Genomic DNA, 15691 nt, shown 5'->3' on the forward strand with positions numbered 1-15691 from the left:
TGTGTTGCCCCCTGTTGCTGATCACCTTGTGAGACACATAATGTTGAAGAAGCACATTTTGTGTTAGATACTCAAAAATCCAGGACACAGGAGAGGCATCCACTTGCATCTCAGTCAGCTTATCTCCCAGGACGATTGGCCTGAGAAGCCGGAGAAGCTTCTTTCCGCAGGCGATACGGTCTCTCAATCACACCACCACATAGTACTGACCCACAAATATGGTTTTTACACACACACTGGACATTCTGGACATTTGTTTACATTTGTTTACATTTGCCATCTTGTTATTGATTAATCAAATCACTCTATCACAAGTCGCTTAAATAAATCACTTTTAAGCATATTTGCACTACAGACTGCACTACACTACAGACACTACAGACACTTAAATATGTGGATTGCACAACCCTGGACATTACATTTCTTTCATTACCATTTATTACTCGTACAGCTGCTCTTATTGTTCCATATTTCTTCATATATTCTTATATATTTTCTATATTGTGTATTTTATGTATTGTGTATTTGTACTTGTATTTGTTGTACAGTTATTTTATTTGTAACTTTAATTTTTATATTTTATTCTTTCCTAGTTAAATTTACCCTTCATTTTAATTTTCCTATTTATTTCCTATCCTATTCATAGTATTTTATTTTAGGTTACGAGCAGTTGTCTAAGCATTTCACTGCATATCGTACTGTGTATGACTGTGTACGTGACAAATGAAATTTGAATTTGATGATAATAAATGCACTGGAAAAGATAAAAATGACCCTCACACTGCTTGCCAGCTGGCCCATATGGGTGTAGACACAACTGAGTAGGTAGATGATGGTGTCCTCAGGTCTGAGGTGGGACTGGTAGTTAAACTGAAGGAGATCCTGATCTGGCCTGACTATATGGTACTGCATAAGACAACTCGTGAAAATAACATGTGTACCAAACTCTTTAACATGAAGTGTTGTCGTAAGAAAAATGAAGAAAAGGCTAGTTTCTTTCAGATTGTATGCTGAATTGAGCAAATATGACTAAAAATGTTAGACATTGTTAAACATGTGGGTATCTTTCATTTTTAAGACCTGGGTAAATCTCAAAACATCACATTTTTACTGCTTACCTTCGGTTTGCACTGAGGTGGAGTGGGGGAGTATGTGTAGCAATTACATAGAAGAATATTATCTGTCTCAGGTCCTCGTTCCTCCAGAGTAGGAGTGTACCTGGATCACAGAGCAGGTATTTTGTCCTTCTACAGCGTCTCTGAAACCATGACTCTCCTCCACAGAGTCCAGACCACATTCACTCAGCTGCTTTATGCTGGACTTTCTCGTTACAACGCTGGAGACACTGCTGAGTTCATTAAAATGAAATCGACCCTTTTCTGTTTATTAAATGTACTATTGTCTGTGTTTCAAAGAAACAGAAAACACTCTAATTCACGAAGCTTTCATAATGTTTTGAGCTTTGATCTATATTTTAATGTTAAATGATAAATTCTTTATCCAGGTTTCTCCAAAGTACCAGACTTTATGTCAGGACTTGATTTTTGTTAGACTGACCTGATGAGGGCAGTATTACGCCTTTGATACTTCCAGCTTAAGATCGAAGAAGAATAGCGGAAATGACGTCACTGAGCGCTTGCATCGCGAGTTATATTTGAAGACTTTGATTTGAATGTATCAGTTGTTGTCGCAATAATGTCTTCAGTCCAGTATCTGCGAGAGGTTATCAAGGAGAGATTAACTGCTGCCGCAGAACAAATCTTCTCAGAGTTTGAAAAAACGATCGTCCGGTATGAGGAGGAGATCCGTCAGCTAAGGCCGCTGGATATCAGACCCGGGATAAAGTCGCACAATACAGGTGTGTAAATTTGTGGAGGAATGGGGGTTGCGGGATCCTCGCGGGAACCCAACTCTGCTTAGATTTTACCATGTGCGCTTCACACTACCGTAACTTATCGACTATTTAAGCTAGAAAAAGAAATTACAGGGTTACTGAAAGAAGAGAGGCTGAGTTTTACGGGGATATTTGGTGTATTACGGTAGCACAAACCGTTCGCAAGCTACTGCTGTCTGAAGAACCAAGATTCACTAACGTAATCCCTCGACCATTTGGGCAAGAGAGACATTTCAAACGGTTACTGAAAGACACGAAGAAGAGCTTTACGAAACTTTACGGTGCATCATTAGAAAACACGAGCAGTGACGGTCCAATCACATGTATGGAAAAGTGGCAACGCTCCAAAAAGGCCTCGAAATTTAAAAAACTAAGTGGCCATTGCTCAAAAACTTTATTGTACATATTTAGTATAGTTGATGTTGTGTTACGTTTGTTCCTGTTGAATTAATATTAGGTTTGTAGCTTGAACCTATTCGCTGGAACGTTTAAGACGATATAATTACACAGCAAAGCAAGACAAAGTTCTTCATGTTTCTCGTGCGCGGGAGAGAACCGGACAAACGCCGTTCCTTCGCTTGACCCCAGTTGCTCTCGTCCGCTCCCCCGTAACACTGCTCTTTTATTGAGGTTACATGAATATACATAGGTTCATTAACATATGACGTCTACATACAAACAAAGAGTACCGTGTGTGTGTGTGTGTGTGTGTGACCCCATAAATGACTTCCCTAAACCTGCTGGTCTGGAAGTCCAGCAGTTCATCTAAACAAAAGGCACTTAGCCTAAAACAGATATAGCCACGTTTATCCTACCATAAAACAATAAGAGAAGGTACGACCTCTCCCATGCTCCCAGAGTGTTCTGGAATGCAGACTATTAAGGATCAAACCTCTACCAATCTAAAACTAATTATAAAACTCTAAGCATATATAAGTAGATATTTCTAAGCATAAATGACAACCAACAATACAAAACCTAACAATATCAGTTTCCACTTAACTATAAATCTGAAAAAAACAGTCCTTTTTTTTTCACTTTAAACTGTTGTTTCATTGCCATAACAATACAATAATGTAAAATGAGTGCCAGGGGGCAAAAGTATTCACTTTTAGTTTGATTTCTGGCCCGTTTACAGCCAAAATGACCAAAAATTACCAGGCGGCCTAAATGATGCTTGGTCAATAGCTTTCATGATCATATTCAGATCATGCTGCTGTTCATTTGTTTATTTTGTTTGTTTGCACATTTTGTGACGATCACTGGCGGTCACTTTTAAAAATTAGACCCCAGACGGCTTTAAGGTTATCAGTGTCGCCCAGTGAAAAAATGGCCAGGAGTGAATGTTTCTGTGGCAACATCTGCAAGAACGCAAGAGGCCGTGAAACCATAAGCTTAGTTCTCAACTCCCTTTTAATTGTTCTTGATCTTTCTTGTGATCACATTAGTTACTGATTTCTTCTGTCCCTTTGCTGAACACGAAGGTGATCAGCAGGTCTTTGACCAGGAGGGGAGCTCCAGTCTCCACCAGCAGGACCCAGAGCCTCCACAGACTAAAGAGGTACAGGAGGAAATGTGCAGCAGTGAGGAAGGAGAGCCACTTGAACTGAAGCAGGAGGTTGAAGAAATTGATGTGTGGACCGGAGAACAGCTGGATTTGTTGTGTAAACCTGGAGTAGAGCTGACCACAACAGGTATGTAAAACTGTAATATACAGATTTCATAATACTGAAATGAATAAGACTCATATTAAAACATCAGGCGATGATATCAGAGTTGACTCCTCAGGAAGAGAGCTCACAATGACACATGCATTACCACCTGGCATACTACCTCACCTAAGACGTGTTTTCTGTTAGCACAGTAAAATAAAAACTGGGTTTAAAATCGTCTGTTGTTTAATAAAAAACAGAAATTTCCTCCATATAGATTTAAGTCAAGTTGACCCAGAACTGTACGCAGAATGTAGAAAAATACCCACAAGGACCAAGTTGGAGTAGCGAGCTGTACGCCTCATAAATTATGACTTTCTGTATGTAAACAGAATTCTTTGCTGTTCACTGCATGAGAGAGAATATTTAAATATCGCTCACATATCTGAGAGACCTGCTCACAGTGTTAATTTTTTCTTGTGTGTTGTGTCCGTCAAGACCTCCCACAGCAACATGATTGTAAGGAAAACTGTAGCCAGGAGAGGAACTCCAGTCTCAACCAGGAGGACCCAGATCTTCCAGAAACTAAAGAGGAACAGGAGGAAATCTCCCTCAATCAGGAAGAAGAGCAGCTTTCACTGAAGCCAAAAACCAAAGACGTCATCGTCTGGACTGGGCAGGAGCTGGACATCATGTGGAACCCTGAAGTAAAGTTGGAAAGAATAGGTATGCAAAACTTTAGACAGACTCAGTTTTGTGTTAAGAAATCTAACTCCTGTTGGATCCTTATCAGACCTCAGAGGTATGTTATAGAGACACATGGAGAATCTAAGGTCCAACTGCAATAAGGAAACATGATGTAATATTCTAAGAGCCAAAATGTGTAGCCCTCACAGTGTCGCCCTTGTCAGGACTGTCCTATGTTGGAAATAATTAAGTTGAGTACAAGAGAGAGGAAGACTCCCTACAATGAGTTGACACATCAACTTTTTATTTATTCCTCCATATACATTTTTGCCATTCATATTGTCACGAGTCTTTTCTGTCGCGAGTCCGTCTCTCTTGTTTGTTTTTGGCCCACTTTGCACCAGAAAGAGGAAACCAGCGGCTGAACAACAGCAGCACATTTAAGCTTGATAAGCTGTTGTTAGAATTTATTTAATATTAATTTCTACACCAGGACCTTTTTCTACGTAGCTGACGCTGGTAACTGTGCAGGGGCGGATCTAGCAAAGTTTAGCCAGGGGGGCCGATAGGGCATGAACAGGGAAAAGGGGGCACAAAGACATACTTTTCTTTCTTATTCTCATTTAAAATGTCTAGCTTTTAATAAATAATTATCTGACACCCAAAGTTTTAATTTGATGTAAAATGAATAGAAGTCCATTACTGTACCGTATTTTCACGGCCATAAGGCGCAGTCTCAGTTATGTGTGCCCTTACTGTATTTAACACACACATAAGGCGCACTGGACCATAGGGCGCATACAAGTACCGTATGCGTATTTAAAAATAAAGCGGGAGCAAACCTGAGTTTGGTACTCACATTTTTATTACCAGTAATCGTCATCATCAACAACATACAAGCATACAAGTGTGCGTATTTAAAAATAAAGCAGGAGCAAAACAAAGTTTGGTACTCACATTTTTATCATCAAACCCATCGAAGTCCTCATCCTCTGTGTCTGAATTGAACAGCTGCGCTAAATCTCCATCAAACATGCCAGGTTCACTTTCTTCACTGTCAGAGTCACTTTCCGTGCCGTGCGGCTCCTCGGAAATGATGCCGGCTTTTGCGAAAGCTCGAACAACAGTGCCAGCAGACATGTTAGCCCAAGCATCTACAATCCATTGGCAAATTGTGGCGTAACTCGCCCGGCGCTGCCTTCCACTCTTAGTGAAACTGTGGTCTCCACCGGTCATCCATCGCTCCCAGGCCGCTCGCAGCCTTACTTTGAACGGGCGGTTCACACCGATGTCCAGCGGTTGGAGTTCCTTTGTCAGGCCTCCCGGAATGACAGCAAGCTCACAGTTCATTTGTTTCACTAGTTTTTTCACATCGGCTGTGAGATGGGCACGCATAGAGTCACAGATTAAGAGCGATGGTGATGCGTGGAAAAAACCACCTGGTCTCCTTACATACACCTCCCTCAGCCACTCTTTCATCATTTCCTCATCCATCCAGCCCTTTTCATTTGCCTTAATGATGATTCCTGCTGGAAACTTCTCTTTAGGCAAAGTCTTTCGCTTAAAAATCACCATAGGCGGCAGTTTCTGTCCATTAGCATGGCAGCCAAGCACAACAGTGAAAGAAGACTTTTCATACCCCGTTGTGCGTATCGCTACCGTGCTGGTCCCCTTCTTCTCCACAGTGTGACTCACCGGGATGTCGAAAGTGAGCGGGACCTCGTCCATGTTTGTGATGTGGCTGGGCTGGATGTTTTTGTCGCCGATGTGTTTGCTGCAGTAGGAGCGGAAGATGGCCAGCTTTTCCTTGTAATCCGCTGGAAGTTGCTGCGCTACCATAGTCCTGGTCCGGATGGAAAAATGGCACCGTTTCATAAAACGAAAGCACCAAGACGGACCTCCTTGGAAATGTTCAATGTTCATCTCTTCAGCTAGTGAAACTGCTTTTAGCCGAATGGTGACCGTCGAAACGCTTCTCCCGCTCGCTCTTTGCTCGATGATCCACCGCTCGAGTCTTTCCTCCAACTTGGGCCACCTCGCCTTATGTCCGCGGAAACTCAGCTGCGTTTTCTTGACCTGCCGGAGCTTGTTTTCCAGCTTCCTCCATTTGCGAACCATCGATTCGTTAATCTTAAATTCTCTCGCCGCTGCTCGATTTCCATGTTCCTCCGCGTAGCTGATGGTTTTCAGTTTAAACTGTGCTTCGTAAGCGTGTCTCTTTGCCATTTTCAGGGTTGTTAAAACAACAATGTCCTGCATAATGCACATACCTGTTCTTTTATACAGGTATGTGCGATTTTCCCGGTATATACGATCAACGCCCACACTTCACCCTTTAACGTTCTCATGGTGTTCTCTACTACGTCCTCCTTACAACACATAGGGCGCACCGCGCTATAGGGCGCGCCGCACTTTTTGAAGAAAATCTAAGACTTTTAAGTGCGCCTTATGGTCGTGAAAATACGGTATATAGTAACTATTAAGTCTTATATATATATATATATATATATATATATATATATATATATATATATATATATATATATATATATATATATATATATAAGCTATAGTACAAATATGTAAGCTATAGTACTTTTTCCTTTGGGAAGGTACCATCTGTGCAGTCTGCAATTTTGTTGAAGAAAGATGTTGAAACTATTTAATATTTTAATATATTGAAAAATAATTGATTTCTGTGCATTTTTTTTTTCCACACTGCATCAAATTAAGGTTGATTACGTCGATTAAGCATCATGAGGTGGAGCGTGAGGGGTGGTTCCCTATTTTTTATTTATTTATTTTTGTTGTTGCTGGGAGTTGGAACTAGGGCTGCCACGATTAGTCGACTAGTCACGATTACGTCGACTATTAAAATCGTCGACGACTGATTTATTAGTCGACGCGTCGTTTGAAGCTTTGTAAGATCACAAAAGACGCAGGAATGAGTAGTAGGATTTAAGAGTGTCATAACAGACTGAAACTGAAGATGGCAGCACTGCATGTACAAGGATGCCAGCTGCCGTTAAACCCCGAAGAAGAAGAAGCAGCTGTGTCCCATAATTCATAGCGCAGCCCAGCGCAGTTGTCAACAATGGCGGCAGCTAGTTAGTTTTAATGTTACTCTTATTATTCTTTCTGGGTCACAAAATAAACGTTTAACATATTTTCAGGCGAGAATGTAGCTGTGTAAACCTCAAATATCTGCTCAGTTTATCAAGACACCACATATTTTCAAAAGCGCTCCGACGTTTTCGGAGACGTTTGTTACTCATTAGCTCGATAGTTAGCCGGGAGCAAGGCTCACTAGAGCCGTGAGAACACCGGACTCCCGGCAAATCGTTTTCAAACCCACCGCCGTCTTTGGCTACTCAGGTTAAATATATATGAGTCACTTAGATAACTTAAAAATGTTATTGTTTGGCTTTTTTTTAGTATTTTATTTGTTCCTGAGTAAATCGGTTTGGCTGAGATTAAAGTTATAGTTTTTACACAGCTGAATAAACGTCAAGCAGACAGCTGATTATCAGAAGCGTGAGATGCTCCAGAATATACTCCGGTGTCCCGTTATATTTTAGATAGCAAGGAGCAGACGGCTGAGTTTATTAAACTTCACCGAAACAATCTGCAGATGTCATTAAAATTTAATAAACTATCATCTTGTCTTTATTTTTAGTTAGCACATACCTTAAACACTTCAAGCTGTAAGCTAATGATAGTTATATAAGAGCAGCTGGATGCTGGTGCAATAAGCTGTAGGTTTTACGTCCAATGGATGATGATCTGATTAGTCGACTAATCGCAAAAATAATCGGTGACTAGTCGACTATCAAAATAATCATTTGTGGCAGCCCTAGTTGGAACCCTATTAGTTAGGTTGCTTAACATTTACGCTAAGTACTCTTTAAAATACCAGAATAGGGAGGATGGTGTAGGTTTGAGTTTATTAGATTGATCAGTATTGCTGAACTATGAAATTATTTTTTTTTTGCATACAGGTATAACAGAATAGCTTTAGTGTAGTTGTTGTTTTAAACTTGAGTATGAACTTATACAAAATGCAGCAAGATATTTAAAAAAACAGTTTTGTTGATTAAAACACACTATATCTGATTCATATCGGTATCGGCAGATATCCAAATTTATGATATCGGTATCGGACATAAAAAAGTGGTATCGTGCCATCTCTAGTTTTTGGTGTGCCACCAATTAAAACTTTTAACTCACTCAACCCATCTGGAGTGCAAAATGAACAAACTTTAGACAAACTGCCCGAAATGCGTTGACAGAGACATTTCAGGGACTTTGACAGAACTAGAAAAATATAAAGGCTTTAAACAAGATGAGAACTAAGGATGTAACCAAAGCCGTGTGCCGCTTGTGGAGACGTGTCGTGCGAGCAAAGTACTTAAACACGACTAACTTGCATGAGAACGTACGTGTCCACCATCCTGCTCAGTATGCTCGGCTATCACCAGCTTCTACAGCTCTATCAACAAGCACTTGGGCGCACTCTGAGGAGGGTGCATTTATTTGAAGATGAAAGGGGGTGCTGTTAAAACAGCACTATTTATTTATTTATTATTTTTTGACTCCTTCTATTAGCTCCATCATTAATAGCAAACGTACTCATGGGCAAATAAATAAATAAATTGCCCGTGTAAAAACAATCTCCTATGGGCTCAGCCTATCGTCGATAGTCTATATATGCGTTCAGTCACACAACCCTAATAGTTAGGAAGGATTTTATGTGGCGGTAAGTTCTGCATTTGCTTGTGTGCAGTCATATGGCATTATTACAGAAAAGTGTCCCAAATTTCCCACGTGTGGGACTAATAAAGGTTATCTTATCTTATCCTTTTTAATCAACTCCCACTATGATTTGTGGATAAATAATTCTTTAGCTTGTGTAACACGACCTTTTTCACTCATTCTCAATATGTTTTATTCATATAGGGAAATAATCCCAACAACGGTGTCCTGAAGGGGCTTTATACTGTAAGGTAAAGACTCTACAATATTAGAAAGAAACCACAACAATCGCACAACACCCTGTGTTACGTTTCCCTAAAAGGTCCGGGGGATGAGGGAAAGTAACAAAAAGTGTCCGGGTTGAAAAAAGGGAGGTGGGGAGGCAAACTGGTTAAATTGAAGAGTTTTATTAATGTTTCTCTTAATAAATGGTAAATGGCCTGCATTTATATAGCGCTTTACATATCCAGTCATCCACCCATTCACACACACTGGTGATGGCAAGCTACATTGTAGCCACAGCCACCCTGGGGCGCACTGACAGAGGCGAGGCTGCCGGACACTGGCGCCACCAGGCCCTCTGACCACCACCAGTAGGCAACGGGTGAAGTGTCTTGCCCAAGGACACAACGACCGAGACTGTCCAAGCCAGGGCTCGAACCGGCAACCTTCCGATTGCAAGGCGAACGCCCAGCTCTTGAGCCACGATCGCCCCTAATAATTAAACTAAAAGCTGGAAAAGCCACTATCACATTTAGAAGACAACAAAACCCTGGAATCATTAGTCAGAGTAATATTTATGAGAATCTCACAGTTTTTGTTATAGCTGAATTTTTGTGTTGTTTTGAAACGGCCCCTAATGTTTGATTATCTTTTTATTTTCATAAATTAGATTTCCTCCATTAAATGATACAAAAACTGAGCAGAAAGCAAGAAGTGAAGTGTTTGAGTTTAAAGTTTCCACCTCATTGATTTTCATTTTATTTTTTTCAGTCAGTTTAAAGAATTCCAGGTTTCCCTTGCAGCATGGAATGGAAAAAAAAATACTTTACGACATTACGGTTTGGGATAAATATTGTTAAATATTTATGTTCTTTTTTCTGAAATGTACGATTCCAAACTTAAATCGATCACAGAAGAAGAGTGTTTTTCATAGGGTTTGTAAATGAGCAGCCAAAATGGTCTCACTGAGTCAGCAAAACAACTTCTCCCCCAACATGCCTTTTATTGGCTTATCTGAGCGACATGCTTACCATGTGGAGACCTGCTAATGGCTAAGGTTACCTTGTAATTTCTCAAATATATGTTTTGTTTTTTGTCCCTTCAGATTTTCCACAACATGACTGTAAAGAACAGGAGGATCTTTTGCAGATTAAAGGGGAACAGGAGGAACTCAGTACCACTGAAGAGGGAAAACCGTTTGTACGAAAGCAAGAGACTCAAACTTTTCCTGCTCGTAAAGAAAGTGACCAGGGTGAACCAGACCTAAGTAGTGACCAGCTCCTTTCTCACAACTCTCCTGACACAGATCAGGATGAAAGCAAGGATGATAACTTACACAGAAATAAGTTGGAGGAAATCGTATCAGAGCTGCCAGTTCAAAATTCCAAGACAGTATATTTATGTGGCACCTGTGGGAAAAAATTTAATACTGCAAAAAACTTGAATCGACATATGAAAATTCACACAGGTGAGAAGCCACATTGTTGTAGCACCTGTGGGAAAAGATTTCATCGGAAGTCGCACTTGACTAGACACATGCAAATTCACACAGGTGAGAAGTTGCATTCTTGTAGCACCTGTGGGAAAAGATTTAATCGGAAGGAACATTTGAAAATGCACATGGAATATCATACAGGTGAAAAACGATATTCCTGTATCACTTGTGGGAAACGTTATAATGTAAAATCAAGTTTGGAAACCCACATGAAAATTCACACAAGTGAGAAGTCACATTGTTGTACCACTTGTGGGAAAAGCTTTAGTCAGAAGGGGCAGTTGAATAGTCACATGCGAATTCATACAGGTGAGAAACCACATTGTTGTAGCACCTGTGGGAAAAGATTTACTCTAAAGGCATATTTAACTGAACACATGAAAATTCACACAGGTGAGAAGCCGCATTGTTGTACCACTTGTGGGAAAAGCTTTAGTCAGAAGGGGCAGTTGAATAGTCACATGCGAATTCACACAGGTGAGAAGCCATATTTTTGTAGCATATGTGGGGAAAGATTTAATGTAGTAACAAATCTGAAAATACACATGAAAAGTCACACAAGTGAGAAGCCGCATTCTTGTAGCACCTGTGGGAAAAGATTTAGTCGGAAGGCACACCTGACTAGACACATACAAATTCATACAGGTGAGAAGCCGCATTGTTGTACCACTTGTGGGAAAAGCTTTATTCAGAAGGGGCAGTTGAATAGTCACATGCGAATTCACACAAGTGAGAAGCCATATTTTTGTAGCATATGTGGGGAAAGATTTAATGTAGTAACAAATCTGAAAATACACATGAAAAGTCACACAAGTGAGAAGCCGCATTCTTGTAGCACCTGTGGGAAAAGATTTAGTCGGAAGTCACACCTGACTAGACACATACAAATTCATACAGGTGAGAAGCCGCATTGTTGTACCACTTGTGGGAAAAGCTTTATTCAGAAGGGGCAGTTGAATAGTCACATGCGAATTCACACAAGTGAGAAGCCATATTTTTGTAGCATATGTGGGGAAAGATTTAATGTCGTAACAAATCTGAAAATACACATGAAAATTCACACAAGTGAGAAGCCGCATTCTTGTAGCACCTGTGGGAAAAGATTTAGTCGGAAGTCACACCTGACTAGACACATACAAATTCATACAGGTGAGAAGTCGCATTCTTGTAGCACTTCTAGGAAAAGATTTACTCGAAAAAAATATTTAAATGAACATGCGAGAATTCACGCAGGTGAGAAGCCGCATTCTTGTAGCACCTGTGGGAAAAGATTTACTATAAAAGCATATTTAAATGAACACATGAAAATTCACACAGGTGAGAAGCCGCATTCTTGTGACACCTGTGGGAAAAGCTTTTCGCAGAAGGGGCATCTGAATAGACACGTGCGAATTCATACAGGTTAGAAACCACATTGTTGTAGCACCTGTGGGAAAAAATTTAGCTCTTCAGTACAGTTGAAAATGCATATAGGAAACCATACTGCATGCTAAGTTTAATTTTTAGAAAATGTTGATGGTAAAACAAAGTGTTTGGATCTTTGGAAACTCAGCGTCTGACAAAACTTTATTTTCAAAAGGTTTTCAGAAGCTCAATTTCTATGTTTACTTGTGGACAAAAAAACTAAATAACTTTTTTCTGACTTTTTTTGTTATTTGTGGGCTTTGACTTGGCTAAAGGTTCTCTTTGAACAGTGCTTGAGATACTTTTTGTCTTGATGCAAAAAGAATTTCTCAAAAATACACTAGAGAATATCTGTTTAAAAAATGGCTGTGTACATATCGAGGAATGGAGGGATAGAAGTGACAAAAATGAATTGATTAAATACACCATTAAATAATTCAATTCAATGTGTCAATAAATAGAGGTTTGGGGTAAACGCTGTTCGAGTCAAAACCATTGCTTTGGCCGGGTTGCCATTCTTTTATTTTTCTGGGCGTTTCTCCACACCAACAACTGGCATGTGGAAACTAACTGAACTGTACTTTGAAATACCCTGTTTGTGTGTCACCAAATACACTTTCAATATTTTTTTTAGCCCAGTCTCATGGCAAAGCCTGTGGGTGTGATAGGAATGATGTGGAATCCAGTAATTAAAGGAAGGGGAAGGGGAATTTACAGGGAATGACACTGTTAAGCAGTTGATCCATTTACTCGAATTGTTTGTGACCCATATATTTATGTCAGTATCTATGTTTATATCATACTTTTATGTGAACACCTGTTGATACCCAGCTGCTGTTTTGAGCTTTAATAATTTGGATCTAAAAAAAAAAGTGTAACTTTGACAGTGCTGTTTTCCATTTTGACAGGTTTGTGACATGTGATTGGTGGAAACTAGACAAAGATGCATCTAGTAATTATTTTTATCTATATGTCATTTGGAAGGTCCAAACTGTCCAAAGTTGTAGAATAGCCTAATTACGAAAACTTGTACCTTACATTTGGTAGTGCAAATTGTTTTAAAGGAATAAAAATCTGAAGTAGTATTAATTGCTTCTCACTGTAAAGCTGGCATAACAGCCATTATTCCTGACCCTATGAACTCACCTGAGTCAAAACCTGTCAAAATAAACTGAAGATAATGGCTGAAGAGGTCATTGGAAGAAATCCCAGAAAGTTATGCAAGACAAGTGTTGATTATCAGAAAGATTCAACACATTCAAGGGGCTTAATCATACTGACTCCCTTGATTCTCGTCCTCACTTTCCAGGTCCTCCACCGCTTAGTCACCTGTAACCGCTCAGTTATCCACAGTGTGTCCAGCAGCTGTCTGCAGCTGCAACCGTTGAGCCAATATTCTGTGACACAGTTTCTTCAGCACCTGAGCCCTTCTACAGGGAGTTGATTCGCTGCGGGGGATTCCTGAAGTAATGCTTGCTGATTTTCAGCTGCTCACCACGTTCATTGCCCAATAAGACAGAAAAATTATCCTATCTTGTAGGGCAACTGAGGTGAAGGGTATTAGCATAGGCCGAAGCGTATTTTTCTTTTCACCCACCGGCCTATTTTTATTTTATTTTATTTTTTTTTTGTGAACTGAATACATAGGCCCTTTTGAAATTGAAACTATTATCAACCCACTAGCCATTAAACTTAAATTGCCTACAGTTCTTCGCATTCATCCTACTTTCCATGTCTCAGCCTGCTGCCCTTGCGTGCTATAGCATAGAGGATGGCACTGGCCACAAAAGATTTGTAAAAATATCCTGAGGATTGTATGACAGATGTTGAAAGACCTCAGCCACCTCAAAAAATAGAGACAACTCTGGCCCTTCCTGTAGAGTGGAGTTGTGTTTTTAACCCAGTCCTGTTTGTTATCCATGTGTACTTCACTGTGTTTGTAGTCCTCCACAATGTCCACATCGTCCCACTGGATTGAAATAGTGGTCCATGGTTTCATAGTCCTTAAAAGTCCACAATCAAGTCAGGTCACTTTCAGCTGCAGATGATTCTGTTTGCACTACGTGACAAAGGAATGAACCACAGCCTGGTACTCATCACTCTCACTGACGCATCCAACCACCGAGGAGTCATCAGAAAGTCACAATCACAGTGCTCGCCGGCTGGCTCAGATAGGCATAGACACGACTGAGCATGTAGATGATTGCAAGGCGAAATTAACACACATGACAGATGGAATGACGCACAAAGGGTAACCTGTAAACAAGAAGAGGAGACAAAACACAAACTGAGTAAGAGAGACACGAAGAGAGACAAAGCCATCACTGAGACACATAAAGGATGAGGGAGACTTAAACACAGGGGATATGACAGACTCAAAAACTGAAGACACGACACTATAATCACCATAGTGGGGAAGGCACAGACATGGAAGGAACCTAAACAGATAAGAACTAAGTAAGAAAACCTGGGGAACATAATACAAAAAGGCATAAAACTTAAAATGCTGGATCAAAAGGCCCAGAACCAGGACAGAACCATATATAATGCAAATGCTCTTTCAAACATATAAAACACATTGTACTCCTTTTAGAAGGAATATCAGAATTTTTCTAAAGACTTGAACCATTATTATTTTATATTTTAACATGGATTTCAGTGTTTTATTATATCAGCACATTTTTAACCTGGTTACAAAGAATTATTATTAGATCGATTAAAGAAAATCAGGAAAATGTAAACTGACAAAACAAAAAACATTTATTGAATAAATCAATAGGCTAACACATAATAAATCCTGTTTATTTACAAATAACCTATATTCATATGTATCATGTTGATAACAACAATGTTTATATTTATAAATAAAAAAGTCACATTTATTAATCATGTAAATAAAACGCATTTATCATAAACATCCACATGATATCAGAAAGAAATTATCCAGTTCAAATGACGTTCACATTTTGAACATCGACGTCCAGGTTGGGTCATGGTTGGACGTTAAAATTGTGGACCAAGTTCAAATGTCTACAGATGTCCAGAGAATTGGTCATGGACCGACAGACCCAATATAAACATGATCTGCACATCTATCTGACGTCCAATATTTAGTAGAGAGAGTCTGACTGTCATGATCTGGATGTCTGAGCTTCCGTGGTATCCGGCCATGGGCAGGGCCTACAGCCTCCCTCACCTGGAGCTGATTGAGTCAATTAGGCTGGAGATTTAAGCTCCTTCCTTACGCTGTTTCCTCGCTAGTTCACCAACAACCCTATGTTGGTAACCAGGCCTCACGCGTCATACCAGTAATTTTCAAGTACTTTACTTACCTTGTGTTCTAGTTGCTCCTGGTTATTCCACAGTGCTGAACAACTCATCCTGGAAATGTGGTTCACCTGCCTGCTTTTTGGAATTATGTCCTTGCCTCACCTGCCTGCCCTCAAACTACCACGAAACCTTTAACACTCAGGACAGCCGACACACACCACTAATCCCACCTGGACCACAACACCTCTCCTTCAACACTTCATCTCCCACCTGCACAGTAAGACAAAGAAATTCATAGCCTCCACTCTCTCCAGA

General features: G+C 40.1%; 1 protein-coding gene across 3 annotated transcripts in view; it reads left to right on the plus strand.

The window, feature by feature from the left end:
• LOC146687050 (uncharacterized) overlaps positions 1-14857 on the plus strand; it is a 74772-nt gene extending 59915 nt beyond the window's left edge. Inside the window, exons 1-4 of one of the 3 annotated variants that reach the window (XM_085437933.1) lie at positions 1620-1858; positions 3379-3588; positions 4045-4272; positions 10313-14857. In XM_085437933.1, coding sequence (XP_085294059.1) covers positions 1696-1858; positions 3379-3588; positions 4045-4272; positions 10313-12108 — 2397 coding nt within the window. In that variant the 5' untranslated portion in view covers positions 1620-1695 and the 3' untranslated portion in view covers positions 12109-14857. Of the gene's footprint in view, positions 1-1619; positions 1859-3378; positions 3589-4044; positions 4273-9189; positions 9237-10312 lie in introns of those variants that run through there. The other 2 variants (XM_085437931.1, XM_085437935.1) reach the window with 2 other exon arrangements.
• Positions 14858-15691: the final 834 nt, after the last annotated feature.

Source organism: Copadichromis virginalis, linkage group LG18 (assembly GCF_057382275.1).
Source record: "Copadichromis virginalis isolate Kocher_CV1m ecotype Utaka linkage group LG18, C_Virginalis_male_GT1.1, whole genome shotgun sequence".
NCBI classification, from domain to species: Eukaryota; Metazoa; Chordata; class Actinopteri; order Cichliformes; family Cichlidae; genus Copadichromis; species Copadichromis virginalis.